This window comes from Anabrus simplex, chromosome 5, assembly GCF_040414725.1.
Source record: "Anabrus simplex isolate iqAnaSimp1 chromosome 5, ASM4041472v1, whole genome shotgun sequence".
Classification (NCBI taxonomy): domain Eukaryota; kingdom Metazoa; phylum Arthropoda; class Insecta; order Orthoptera; family Tettigoniidae; genus Anabrus; species Anabrus simplex.
The window spans coordinates 386,393,042-386,407,836 of record NC_090269.1 but is presented as its reverse complement, the minus strand read 5'-3'; the positions used below and the strand labels follow the sequence as shown (position 1 = coordinate 386,407,836).

Genomic DNA, 14,795 nt, shown 5'->3' with positions numbered 1-14,795 from the left:
GGAAGGTTATGCGACACAGCATTTAGTAAATGTGGCCATTCATGGTTGAATAGAATTATGTATACAGCGTGTCCCAGGAGGAATGGTCAGGGCTGGGTGTATGTGTCGTCTTCATCATCATTTCATCCTCAACATGACTCCCAGGTCGCCTACGGTCGTCAAATCAGAAAAAGACCTGTAACTGGCGAGCCGAACATGTCCTCGGACACTCCCGGCACTAAAAACCATACGCCATTTCATTTCATTGCTCGGGATATATTTCTACTATTTAAGTGGCCCGTTCAACGCGCAGTTTCCATGGTGCGTTGTGAGTAACGTAGTGCGAGGGTTTGAGAGTGTATCAGACAGAAGCATCGGCTAACTGTGTTTGTACATGCACTGGCTAAAATGCCACACATTTACACTATTGAAGAAAATGCAGATACACAGACGGACATAAGTGTTCAAACAGAGGCCCATTGACTCATTCATCAATATAAAATAGGCACGGTAGCCAACTGCGTACGTTGTTCGTTCCATCATGAATTGAAACGATACATTATGCATACATACGCTAAAATACGTACAGTAAAATCCTAATCAAATAGGAAGAGATGAGGAAAATAAGGCTGGTAGTGGTGGTATGCCTGGACAAAAGTCTATACACAACGATGAAAGCTATGAACAAAACAGAGTAGTATGCATCAGTTCTGACTTGAACACTGAGGAGTGAACGCAATTACAAGTCTTGTTCACATTAGAAGTGGATACTGGTGATTCACGGCAGAATGGAGAAAATTAGGAAGGAAACTACAATAGAAGAGAGAAAAATAATAGTAACTCTGTACGAAGGAGGTAAATCATACGCCGAAATTGCACAAATCATTAAACGAAGCAGATACACAGTGAGCAGTATCATTAAGAAGTACAAAACTACTAAAACATTGATAAATAAAGAGAGAAGTGGACGTCCCCGTAAGCTCACTCTGAGAGAAGAGAAGGCGGTAATTAGGACAGTGCAAAAGACTCCGAAAATATCATTTTCCGAAATTGTAGCAGAACTTCAGGAGTACCATGGTAAACAGGTACATCCAAAGACCATTCGTAGAACTCTTCATAGAGCCGGATATCAATGCCCGAAGTCCCAGGAGGAAGCCATTTATCAGCCCAGTAAACAAAAAGAAGAGGTTGGCATTTGCTCAAGAGTACATGATGAAGGATGAAGACTTCTGGGAAAAAAGTTATTTTTTCAGATGAAAGCAAATTTAACATTTTTCGCCATGATGGAACTGTGACATGAAAATGGCAAAAAATATTTATTTGGCATAATGGAACTGTAACATGAAAACATCTACGAGTATTTATTTCTTTATTTGGCATGTCTACTTGTGTATCGAGACGTTATCTAACATTATCGCCCATTGTTTGGGACTGTTGTCTAATTGTGGAATTTACCATGCACATTTAATTCAAAAACTGTATCTCCTATTGTTACGTATTTGCTGGATTAATCTGATTAGCTCGATTATTGATCGAGAGCTGTGCGTTTGCGCGGTGCGAACTTTGAATGCTGGGAGCTGTGGACTTCCGCCTTGTCAGTGTGAGCGAAGTAGCGTGTCACCTGCCACCGTTCAACATGGCTGTGTTAAGTAGAGTTCTTAAGGAGACATCTTGGCGTAGAGGGAAAGCGTTAGTAATGGAGCGTGACTCTGGTGGATAAGTCGGAGGATGTTAGGGCTATGTCCTTTACCTTTTTGAATGTTTCTCAGTGTGCTCTAACCCATATTTATTGCACTAGTGTAAGAAGAAAACTTCGTGTGTGTGTTTGCCGTTTACCGACATGCTTCTTGTAATAGTAATGTGAGTTCTTATATTGGATACCTCGACTCAAGTAAGTACTGTAAATTATAAACAATTCCAGGGATCTCGTACGACCATGCTTTAAAAGTGAGTGAATTTGACCAACGTCATAAACGCACCCTTTCGTCACCGTATAAACCTTTGTAAGCAAAATCTTGTTTCGGCTTTGGACTGAATCTGTAGAAAAAAAAAAAAAAAAAAAAAAAAAAACAAAAAAAAAAAAACAAACAAAAAGCATGTAACTGAAATGTGTGGGAATTTGGAATCGCTAGTTATGCGTCTGTGAGGTTGTATTTTGTGTGAGTTGTAACTTACTGTGTTATCGTTCGCACTTCGTTGCCTACTCATTCGTTGAGATTATTATTATTATTATTATTATTATTATTATTATTATTATTATTATTATTATTATTATGTTATTTTGCTTTACGTCGCACCGACACAGATAGGTCTTATGGCGACGATGGGACAGGGAAGGGCTAGGAGTGGGAAGGAAGCGGCCGTGGCCTTAATTAAGGCACAGCCCCAGCATTTGCCTGGTGTGAAAATGGGAAACCACGGAAAACCATCTTCAGGGCTGCCGACAGTGGGGTACGAACCATTATTATTATTATTATCATCGCCGTGATTATTATTATTATTGTTCTGTTATTTATTTTGGTGTGGATTTTCCTCCCTAATTTTTCTTCGTTGTTTGAATTTGCCTTCTAACTGTGTTGCTATTACCTTCTCGGCTAATTATTTGGATGCTTTCGTTATTTGCATTGTTCGGGACTTTAATTAATGACACCTTATGTACGTATTCTAGCGTAATACAAAGCCCCCTTCATTTTAAATTATCTAAGCTGTAGGCAAACTGTTTAACAAAAGCTAATGTAATTTCGAGTATCACTTACTGGATAAATAATAATAATTATTAATCTTAATAACGTTAAGTCTGTGAAAAATTGAAATTTGCTGATCGATATGTAACTTAATATTTGTTATTTTCTTACCTTTTCTTGTCACATTCTACCCATTGTTTGGGGTTCCTTGCCTTTGTAATTATTACGTAATGTATCATCTCCTTCTTATCTTATCTGATGGTCACGTTTTAAATTTTTGGGGCTTTGATGACGATTGTGGGTTGATGGTTTGGCGTCGGTAATGGTCGCTCCTGGGTGTCCTTATGTGTTCTGTTATTATGTTGGAACGTTTATAGTGTTTTTCCATTGATATTCTTCATTTAGTTGGAATAGCTTTCCACTATTATTTTATTATAATTTAATCCTGTTTGATTAATTTATGTAATATTAATTCGCGGTTGGAGACACTATTTTCTTTGTACGTGTGTCCTTGTGTGTGCCTTTGGGTGTGACTTATTATTTGTTTTGGTAGTGTAGCAAATTTCAATTTTAAGCAGTATTAATATTCGCGGGCCCGCATACTGATGCTCATCCAACTATTTTATTTTTAAAATGAATTTCCATGTAGCGATTACCTAGTATTTATCGTTCAAATCTTCTGGTTGCAATAAATTTTTAAAAGAAAAAATATTTAAATCTTTCTGTACATTAAGTTAACGTACTGTAATTGACAATTTTATTTAATGGTATCAGTTATGAGTTTTCTAACTTTGATATTTTGAGAAAGCCTATGTTGATATCAGCTTCATTTAAAAAAAATTAAAATTCATTATAAAATAGTGTTTATTCCTTTAGTTTTAATTGCGTTTTGGTTTTAAAAAGAAAATATATATTTAACTGTACTTATACTATTTTAAATTTTCATATTTATTTTATTAAGTAAAAGTCCTTATTTTAAATTTAATCTTGTCTCTTATTTAGTAGCTAGTGATATTGACCTGGCAACCTGTCAAACGTGAATGTAAGATCCTGGCCTTTTTCCTTCATGTTTTTGCCCTCCACGCTTCGTATTTTGTGCTACTGCCCTTACGGTAAGTAATTGTGTTTTATTTTCATTTTGTTGTTTGCACATTTGCATTGTTTTGTGTGCATCTTGATGAGGTTGCAGGAAGAATGTCGATATGGAGGAAAATGAATACAGAGTTTGAAACAGCCAATCTACAGTTAAACACGGTGGTGGAGGTGTTATGGTGTGGCGGTGCATGGCGGATTCAAGTGTTGGAACAATGGAGCATTATACTTACTTGGATATTTAGAAAAACCATTTACGACGCAGTGCCCAAAAACTATGTCTACGGGCTGATTACTACTTTCGGCAGGACAACGACCCGAAGCATACTGCTAATAATGTTCGTTACTGGATTGTTTATAATACACCTCATAGCCTGAAAACCCCTCCCCAGTCCCCCGACCTTAATCCCATTGAACATCTATGGGATGAACTCGAACTACGAGTCAGAAAACACCACGTATCCAGCAAAAACCAACTGAAAGAACTGCTGCTACAAGAATGGAATACTATTGGTGAAGAAATCACAAAAAAATTAGTAGCTTCAATGCCCAACAGATTAAGAAGTGTTATTCGCAACAAGGGAATGCACACACGTTACTAAACCGTACACAAATGGTGAAAAAAGTGTAGTTTAGGTTGTTGTGGAAATATTTATGTCCACCCATAAAAAGCTCTTTCACATTTACACTAATGATCAGCCCATAATGGAACATACCATGTTTTTCATCTATGCCGACGATACTGCAGTAGCTGCCCAAGGAAAGACATTTGAAGAGGTGGAGGGAAAGTTGACTTCTGCACTAGATACTCTTGGCTCTTACTATGAAGGCAATCATCTAAAGCCAAATCCCAACAAGACTCAGGTGTGCGCATTTCACTTAAGGAATAGAGTAGCTCGGCGGGAGCTGGACATTATATGGCAAGGCAAACGACTAGAACATTGTCCAACACCTGTGTATCTAGGTGTTACTCTTGACCGAACACTGTTCTTCAAGAAACATTGCCACAACACCAGGCTGAAAGTTAGTTCACGGAACAATATTTTGAGAAAGCTCACAGCCACCACCTGCGGAGCAAGCCCTCACGTCCTGAGAACCTCTGCTCTTGCTTTGTGTGTGTCCGCTGCAGAGTACGCTTCACCTGTGTGGAGTGCATCCACTCACACCAAGCAGGTTGACATTACAATCAACGAGACCGTACGAATCTTGTCGGGATGTCTGAAGCCAACCCCAGTTGACAAACTCTACCCGATTGTTGGAATAGCTCCCCCTACTGTCAGAAGGGCTGTCGCTGATGATGCAGAGAGGACAAAGCAGACTAATAATTCTCGCCACCCATTGCATGATCACCAGGCTGTAGTCTGTCGACTGAAGTCGAGAAAGAGCTTCATCACCAGAACTCAACCACTGGTAGGAACATCTGAGTCTAACCGCATCACCAGGTGGAAGAGCATGCTGCCGCCTGATACTCCTGCAAAGGAAGAGCTAGCTTCAGGAAATGACCTGCCCTACCCTATATGGAGATCACTTAATCGTCTTACACTAATGATCAGCCCATAATGGAACATACCAGGTTTTTCATCTATGCCGACGATACTGCAGTAGCTGCCCAAGGAAAGACATTTGAAGAGGTGGAGGGAAAGTTGACTTCTGCACTAGATACTCTTGGCTCTTACTATGAAGGCAACATGCAAAAATGGGTCATACTTCCAGCCGATGGAGATGCATCCTGCGAGTGTGGTGTAACACAAGATCCGAACCAACTGCTCATCTGTCCCCTACTAGAACATTCCTGCACTACACAGGACCTAATCGAGGCGAACAACAAAGCCATCGGAGTTGCTACATTTTGGAAATGCTGACCGGACACGGAATGATGATGATGATTTTTTAAACAAAGAAGTTCTTTTAAGTTTGTGTATTTTGTAACTAAATACACAGTTATCAACGAATATATTTATATTCAATATCAATTTAAGAAAGCAATTATTATTGCCAATAAGTGCATATGTCAAATGCCTCCAGTGCTGTGTGAACACCTATGTCCGTCAGTGGATGTTAATAGCTTCTGCGATGATCGTGCTCCTGCTGCTGTCGAGGAATACCGCCGCCGCTTTCCGACACCTCGAGTTCCTGATCGCAGAGTGTTTACCAGAATTTTCAGCACATTGCGTGAAACAGGTATTCTCCAAATTCCCATTTTTCTTCTGAATGTGTAGTTCACCAACCTGTGCAGGAACAGTAACACATTGTTGAAATGGTGCAGCGTAGTCCTACTACCAGCACAAGGCGACTTTCTGCACGTATTGATGTCCCACGAACACGTGTATGGCGAACATTACATGCTGAAAACTTGTACCCATTTCAAAATTTAAAGAGGTTTTAAAACGACTGCGCAAATTGAAGCTATGGAGGAGAAGTGTTATCGTCAAAGCATAATTTTTCAACATTACAGGAATTATAGTGAACAGAAGTAAGATTTCAAACCCGCAAATATAGAAAGGATCCTGTCAATTGCCGGTTCCAACGATAACATCTGGTTTTCGGATGTCCAAGAATTTGTTTGTGTTGAACATGTAAATAAACACAATATTCCTGCAAATTCATCATATGGACAATGCGTATGTGTGAAAATACGAAAATATCTTGCACACGGTAGTTCCAACATTCACCGGTAACAAGACACGTGCTCTTTGCATACTATTATGGAAAATATACGTGACACAGCCCGAATTCTATAACGTTTCTGTTTAAATTGAATTTCACGTTTAGAGAAAATATAATTATTTTCTACTCAGTTGATTTCTCTAAAATTTGTGTTCGTATTATCGGCTGATAGTGCAGTTATCTTGTCAGTCAACTTGAACTTGTGAAGTACTTCCATAATTCAATTTATTAACATTTTCAAAGTTCTCGCCTGAAGATTACCGAACTTCAATAATTATGTTGATTTTTATTCCAGCATTTGGTATATGATAACGGACGAGAACAGGAACCAACTTTATGACCTTGTGATTTGAAATATCTATCATATATGATAGATATCTAATCTCTTCCAATTCAGGAATGACCTGCATAGCACACAGCGCTAATACAATGTCGCTAGTTTTTAGGCGGGCGTATGCAAACTACCTTCTTGAGAATACTTCTTTAGTAATTTTGGTGGTGCAGCTTAGATAATTAAATCTGTTATTGTATTTGTCTATATGGAAAGCAAATGTACACTTGTGACCAATTCCGAACACTCATTGTCAGGTTTAACATGAATGAAATTCTCGTAAGCTTTTCAGAGGTCAAAGCAGCCTGAAGCGCAATTTTATGTTTCTTAGAAATGATATGGCCCGTAATGTCAAATCTCCCACCGTGACCGATAAACATTCAGTACTGCATTTAGGAAAAAAAAAAGCTTAATTATCATTGCTTTTACATTTACGGGAAATCACTTTGGAATTTGTCATTGAAACAACTTCGTCCTTTTTGGCGGCACTGCGAACGAAATCACGTTTGTTGGCAACGAAACAACACACAATATACTCCGACACACATACGAACAGTGTAGATATAAAACAGTAATTAGTAATCTAAGAAACTACGTCTATATTATGTTCCACACTCAACACCATTCAATTGCTACTGAAGTAATACTCAATAAACAAAAGGAAGATATTTCTATTCACCAGTCACCTTACACAAGGGGCTATTTCTATTGGTTGATCCCCTGTTCCTCTCACTTTCAAAAACCAGACGACACGTTATTAAGATTGATTGTTATCTAGTAATACAAATATCATGAATAGGGTCAGAAACGGAAGTTTACGATATGTATGTTTTTACTGTTTCTGTTGCCAGCGGACGCTCGACACTGAAAATAAAGCAGCAGATTGCAACCGGCTGAAACACTTACGCACGTGCCCCGGCAGCCTCATCAGTAGCTATTACCAGGCACTGCGTTACAATTCTTGCAGTTCCCAAAACAGGACTTTCCTCGAGAACGGTGCAAGGTACAGACTTGAAAGTTACAACATTTTTGATCCTCTCCTCAAGGTCTATTATTTACGCTAATTTGGTGAATCAGTTACCTTCTATCCTCTAAGACTTAACGTTTTAATAAAATTTATAGAAGATCTCCTAAATTTAGCCTTGTTTTACGTTCAACCCATTATGAACTTCCATTTTAGTTGCACATAAGTATTAGATTTTACCGATACTAGTGTATGGGCTACATGGAGGTCTTTTCAATTATTTATTTTATACCCATGTTCCAGTTATGATGGTAGATGTCAAGAACTTGTTCCGCGTTTGGTATGAAGATCTGGTACCGGTTGGAAGGAAGCGTAAGGGGATTGAATGCCAAGTGGGCAACACGAAAGTGGAAGACATGGTCTATTTTACGTGTGAAAAATTTGAACATATCTTGAAAGGCGGTATAGTGAAAGAAATAGGGTCTAGATGTAACACATTGTGTAGCCATTGCAATTACCCGTTTATCCGAGAAGAACGTTAAATCAACTACTGCCGCAAAATTATTTATTATTTACTAAATTTATTCTTAGTATGTCGCAATGAGTTATTAGCTTCAAGAAGAGACTGCCCTTTACAGTTTTGGCTTTACAATTAATGGAAAAAATGTTTAATATTCATAATATAATATATGTTATTATCACAGGAAAATACGCTTAAGTGCGGCCAGTATTCAGTAATCGGGAGACAGTGGGTTCGAGTCCCACTGTCGGCAGCCTTGAAGATGGTTTTCCGTGGTTTCCCATTTCCACACCAGGCAAATGCCAGGGCTGTACCTTAATTAAGGCCACGGACGATTCCTTGCACTTCCTAGGCCTTTCCTATCCCATCGTCGCCATAAGACCCATCTGTGTCGGTGCGACATAAAGCAAATGGCAAAAAAAAAAAAAAGAAAAGCTTTAAGTTATTCCACTACACCATCATTTTAGTAGAAAAATTATTGGAGTTTGATGTACTTGAGCGGCGAATTAGTCTTTTCTTTTGAAGTGCATATACCCGTAATATTAAAATAAGAATGTTGACAGATAGGGCTGAAGGGAGGCACAGTGGACGTGCGATTGCACGGTGTTGCCACATTCCTTTCTCCTTCCCTTTGCTTCTGGCTCACTTGTACGCTCGTTCAGACCGCTGTGTTCTGTTGTACGTAGCTCAGAAGTGAGAGATTTAGCAAATCCAAGCAGCAGTTTTATCTCCATGGCAACCGCAGTGGGTCCACCCACGTTTCCATGGCAACCATACCCCCTACTCCCTTCTCCTCAACCAGACAGGCAGTACATGGACCTCCTTTTAAGAACGGTCAGGTCGTATCTTTCAATAATACAATTATAGTTTTACTTTATCATGATCAGGCATAGTTAAATTACTGTAATGATTTAGGTGGTCTGAAGAGACAAGTAGTTTTAGAAGAAAATCGGTCCATTTTATGTGCATGGTTTTGTATGTTTAGTGTGGAAGAAGGAAGAGAAAAATGGGGCACTATTTAAGAATCTTATGGATCACTGAATTACGGCATAATCTAGATGTTACAGACATGCAAGTCGCGAGAATGTTCTGATACAAACAAGGGGTTACAATAGTAACCATTTGCAACAAAGGGAAAAAGAGCTAAGTTTGAGAATCAGCATGAGGGTTGAAGCCAGGCAAATTTGGATACTTCGGTAGTAAGGTTTATGGTAGAGGGTAAGTTACTCAGGACACTGAGGGATTCGACAGTAGACTGTAGGAGAAGCAAGAAGAACCTAGAATCTCGTGATTCGAATATTTGATTAATTATTTCAATATGAGTAGATAGAAGCTTCATGCTAATGAACCGAGCGAGTGGCTGCGTGGTTTGTGTCACGTAGCTGTCAGCTTGCTTTGGGAACCCCACTGTTGGCAGACCTGAAGATGGTTTCCCGTGATTTCCTATTTTCACACCAGCTAAATGCTGGGGCTGTACCTTGATTAAGGCCACGGTCTCTTCCTTTTCACTCTTAGGCCTTTCCTATCCCATCGTCGCCGTGAGACCTATCTATGTCGGTGCGACGTAAAGCCAGTTGTAAATAATAATAATAATAATAATAATAATAATAATAATAATAATAATAATAATAATAATAATAATAATAATAATAATAATAACCAAACCCCATGGCACTACAGCCCTTGAAGGGGCTTGGCCTACCAAGCGACAGCTGCTCAGCCCGAAGGCCTGCAGATTACGAGGTGTTGCGTGGTCAGCACAAAGAATCCTCTCGGCCGTTATTCTTGGCTATCTAGACCGGGGCCGCTACCTCACCGTCAGATAACTCCTCAATCCTAATCACGTAGGAAGAGTGGACCTCGAACCAGCCTTCACGTCCAGTTAAACATCCCTGACCTGGCCGAGAATCGAACCCGGGGCCTCCGGGTAAGAGGCAGGCACGCTACCCCTACACCACGGGTCCGGTAATAATAATAATAATAATAATAATAATAATAATAATAATAATAATAATAATAATTAGAGTAAGAAGTCCGCCTCTGTGATGTAGTGGTTAGTGTGATTAGTAGCCACCCCCGAAGGCCCGGGTTCGATTACCGGCTCTGCCACGAAATTTGAAAAGTGGTACGAGGGCTGGAGCGGGCTCTACTCAGCCTCGGGAGGTCAACTGAGTAGAGGTGGGTTCGATTCCAACCTCAGCCATAGTGGAATTGGTTTTCCTTGGTTTCCCATTCTCCTCCAGGCAAATGCCGGGATGGTAACTAACTTAAGGCCACGGCCGCTTCCTTCCGTCTTCCTTGTCTTTCCCTTCTAATCTTCCCATCCCGCACCAAAGCCCCTGTTCAGCATAGCAGGTGAGGACGCTTGGGCGAGGTACTAGTCCTCTTCCCCAGTTTCATCCTCCGACCCAATGACTCACGCTCCACGACACTGCCCTTGAGGCGGTAGAGCTGGGATCCCTCACTGAGTCCGAGGGAAAAACCAATCCTGGAGGGTAAACAGATTAAGAAAGAAAGAGAATTAGGGTAAGAAAAGATCCGATCCTTTGAAGAATGAATATGTCGGTAATGGAATAGAAGGACCACGAATGGCGTGAAAATGAAAGACACCGTAAGCCTCATAATTCAAATACCGTCTAGGTAGGGAGAAAACAAGAGCCGACGAAAGGTGGTCAGATAGGAAAGATGAAAGCGAGAAACTGACACAAGTAGGCGGAAGGAATATCAGACTCAGAGTCCTTAAGGGTTACCCATTTTAATCGCCTCTTACGACGGGAAATGGATACCGTTATTAATGTTTTCTACTGACCCCAGCCACAAGTTGGTTTCTAACCTCTCGTGGAATAAGTGAAGGTGAATAGTCATCAAACAATCAATCCTCAATGATCTGCACATAGGGCTATCCTCCGTGTTGCAATTGTCAATTGTTTACCTAGATTTTGCTTAAAAGTTTGCAATGGACTTGGACATTCATCGATCATTTCCCTTGATAATGTATTGTAATCCCTTACTCCTCATCCTATAAATGAATATTTGCCCCAATTTGTCTTCTTGAAATCTAACTTTATCTTAAGATTATTATCTTTCCTACTTTTAAAGCTCCACTCAAGCTTATTCGTCTACTAATATCATTCCACGCCATCCCTCCGCCGACAGCTTGAAACATACCACATAAGATTACCTTCCAGTACTTATTTGTTTTTTATTGCTAGTCTATGTATTTATGTAACATAATACAGTTTAAAATCTAATTACAATATTAAAAAGTACGTATTTCATTCCTAATATGGAACATCTTCAGCTAAAGAGGATACAAATATTGACATAAACAAATAAAAACACTTATGATGATGAAATGAAATGGCGTATGGCTTTTAGTGCCGGGAGTGTCAAAGGACATGTTCGGCTCGCCAGATGCAGGTCTTTTGATTTGACGCCCGTAGGCGATCTGTGCGTCGTGATGAGGATGAAATGATGATGAAGACGACACATACACCCAGTTCCCCTGCCAGCGAAATTAACCAATGATGGTTAAAATTCTCGACCCTGCCGGGAATCGAACCCGGGACCCCTGTGACCAAAGACCAGCACGCTAACCATTCAGCCATGGAGCCGGACACTTATGATGATGATGATGATGATGATAATAAGATAAACTGTTCCTTCATGTTGGATTAAAACCTCAACAAGTCAGTATTCGAGTTTGAGATACAATCTGACGTAAGGGATCTTCATTTTTCAAAAGCTGGAAAAGTATGTACTTTTAGTATCTTGAAGATAGACTTAAAATGTAAAATTTTAAAATACGGTGATTGGGGGAAACTCCTAAAAAATAACAGAAGTTGAGGTTGATATTTTAAAGTTTTAAGATGCTGAAGGGAGTCTGTAACGAAATAAATGAAACATATGTTTAAAAAGAAAGGAAATAAAGAAAAACCTTGTAAATATACAGTGGTGTAGAGTATAAGGAACAATGAAAATGTTTTACCTCCCAGCCGGTCCTGCTATGTTTACTTCTTCCCTTACGCCATGCCGTCAGCTGACTGAGTGTGTATGTTGAGTGTATATGTTGTAACATACCACATAGTCGAGCATCTCTTTTCCTTACTCCCAAGTCTTCCCGGCCCAAAGTTTGCAACCTTTTCGTAACACTACTCCTTTGTCGGAAATCACCCAGAACAAATCGTGCTGCTTGCCTTTGAATTCTCGTATCAAGTAGTCCTGGTGAGGGTTCCATACACTGGAACAACACTCTGATATTGGGGTCGTACCAGAGATTAATACGCCCTCTGATTTACATCCTTACTGCGACCCCTAAATACTCCCATACCCATGTGAAGAGATCTGTAACCTTCCTTTACAACCACGTTTATATGATTACCCCCAATGAAGACCATTCCTTATACTCGTTTCATCACCTATGTAGTTACAGTGTTCCCCATGAGGTACTATCATCCCATCAAAACAGTAATTAAAACTGAGAGGACTTTTCCTCTTGGTGAAACTTATAACCTGACTTTTCATCCCATTTACCATCATACCATTGTCTGCTGCCCATCTTACTACAGTGTTCACGTTCTCCTGCAGTCGCTCACAGTCCTGCAACTCTTTTACTAATCTATACAGTATAACATCATCTGCAAATATCCTTATCTCTGATTCGAGTCCTTTACTCATATCAGTTAAATAATTAAGAACAAATACAGGTCCAAAATTACTACCCTGGGACCCCCTCTTAATCATTACAGGATCCGATAACACTTCATCTACTCTAATTCTCTGAGTTCTATTTTTCTAGAAATTTAGCCAATCACTCAACCATTCTTTTGTCTGGTCCAATAGTTCTACATTGTGTATGTTTTCTAGAGCATGTTCACTTTGTAAAGAGTAACTAACAGTTTCCCGCTGGCTCCGCCCGCAATGTACAAAGTATGGTGTTGTTCATTACTATCCTTACGGATGTATTTACAAAGTTTCGAGTTCATGAAATAAAGCACATGATCTGCTGTGGTAATAGAATGTAATATTATGTCAACAAAACACTTGCAAATACATCACACAAAGAAATTGAATTAAACATTCCTTGGAACAACACTAAGCGCCGAACTGTTAAAACGTCCTTTAAAGATCTTCGTCATGAAGACAAATGTACTCATAACTTTTCTCAGGATCTACCAATTTAAGTAGTTATTATCTCAAAAGAAAGCGCTTGATCCATTGAGGTGTTTGGACCAAAACGAAATGCGCACCTCAGTTAGAGCGAAAGATATGATTGCTTCAATGAGAAAAAATGTTGAAGAAATGAGACGTCAAATTGAATGTGCACTCATAACTTTCCTCAGAATCAACCAATTTGAATAGTTAAGAGCTGAAATGAAATAGCTTGATCCACTGAGTGTTCTTAGGCCGAAACGTACTCCGTACCTCAATTAGAACCAAAGATATGATTGCTTCAAAGAGACAAACACTTGAAAAAAATCACATAATTTGAGAAAGGCGGAAGTTAAGTGATTTATAGTACCTGATGACAGATCAGTGCGTGAATACCTTTCAGTTAAAACAAAAATGAAGGAAATCGACCGGATAGAATGGCCGGACTGAATGACTTTATTTTTCATAATTTTTTAGTATATAGATTTAAGCATTTGTGAACATTAAATTCTTCTAGACTTTAAACTGGACCTCAAGATACCCTTGGCTACTGTATCGTGCGACGTACTCACCAGCTCGTGTCCCGCCCATGCTCTGGAGGCCGAACAGGTGCTGGTTGATGATTCGTGTAGCTGAGGCTAGGCTTCGTCCCGGCATAAAGGAAGCCTTTCTGCCAATTCTCTTGGCCTCCAGACTCTCCTGGGATTCACCACGGACACGCTCTTGTTCACCGAAGCGCGTGCGAGGCTTCACGCCCTGTAGAGAATACACAGATAGCATTAGCTAATGAACTACACACGGACGATACATAAACACACTGCAAGAGGAGCACTTAAAATATACCTATGCTATTACATCGTTTACCTTCTTCATTAGAACTTTTGAGGTTGTTTAGAATCTAATGTACCTAATATATAGCGGGCCCAGATTTAGAGTGCTCGACATCCTCGGCACAGTCCAATTTCCCCTACCACTGCATATATGGCAATGCGTAGGGAAAGGATTTTTTGCACTAGTAGGTTAGAATGAAAACATATTTGAACAAGGCACAGGTATCATCTATCCGCTCTATAGTTCTGTAGGCGACTTGCAGAAATTTTAGGGGTTCTAGTAGTTCAGTTCGCTAATATCACTGCAGAACCGTTGTGTGGGCTAGTATACTATTGCGCTTTGGTCAAATAAGTTTGAATTCCAACCTGTTATTGTCCAAAACTCCATTCCCTAGCAATGAGAGAGCACCGCTCCTCGAGCTAATGGCGTGAGGGTGGGAAGAGCCGAGAGCTGCTGACTTCTAATAGTTTGTGCTGTAAACACTAGATGGCGATATGCGCAGCCATGGCGTAAGCAAAGCCACAGCAATGTACCTGGCTGAGTACGTTGTATGTTATGTTTAATCAATACAATCGT

The 14,795-nt window shown here is 39.8% G+C and overlaps 1 protein-coding gene across 1 annotated transcript in view; it reads right to left on the bottom strand.

The window, feature by feature from the left end:
* The window catches only part of Shab (Shaker cognate b), a 260,638-nt gene that overhangs the window by 58,154 nt on the left and 187,689 nt on the right, over positions 1-14,795 (bottom strand). Inside the window, exon 5 of the mRNA XM_067148672.2 lies at positions 13,961-14,144. Coding sequence (XP_067004773.2) covers positions 13,961-14,144 — 184 coding nt within the window. The remainder of the gene's footprint in view (positions 1-13,960; positions 14,145-14,795) is intronic.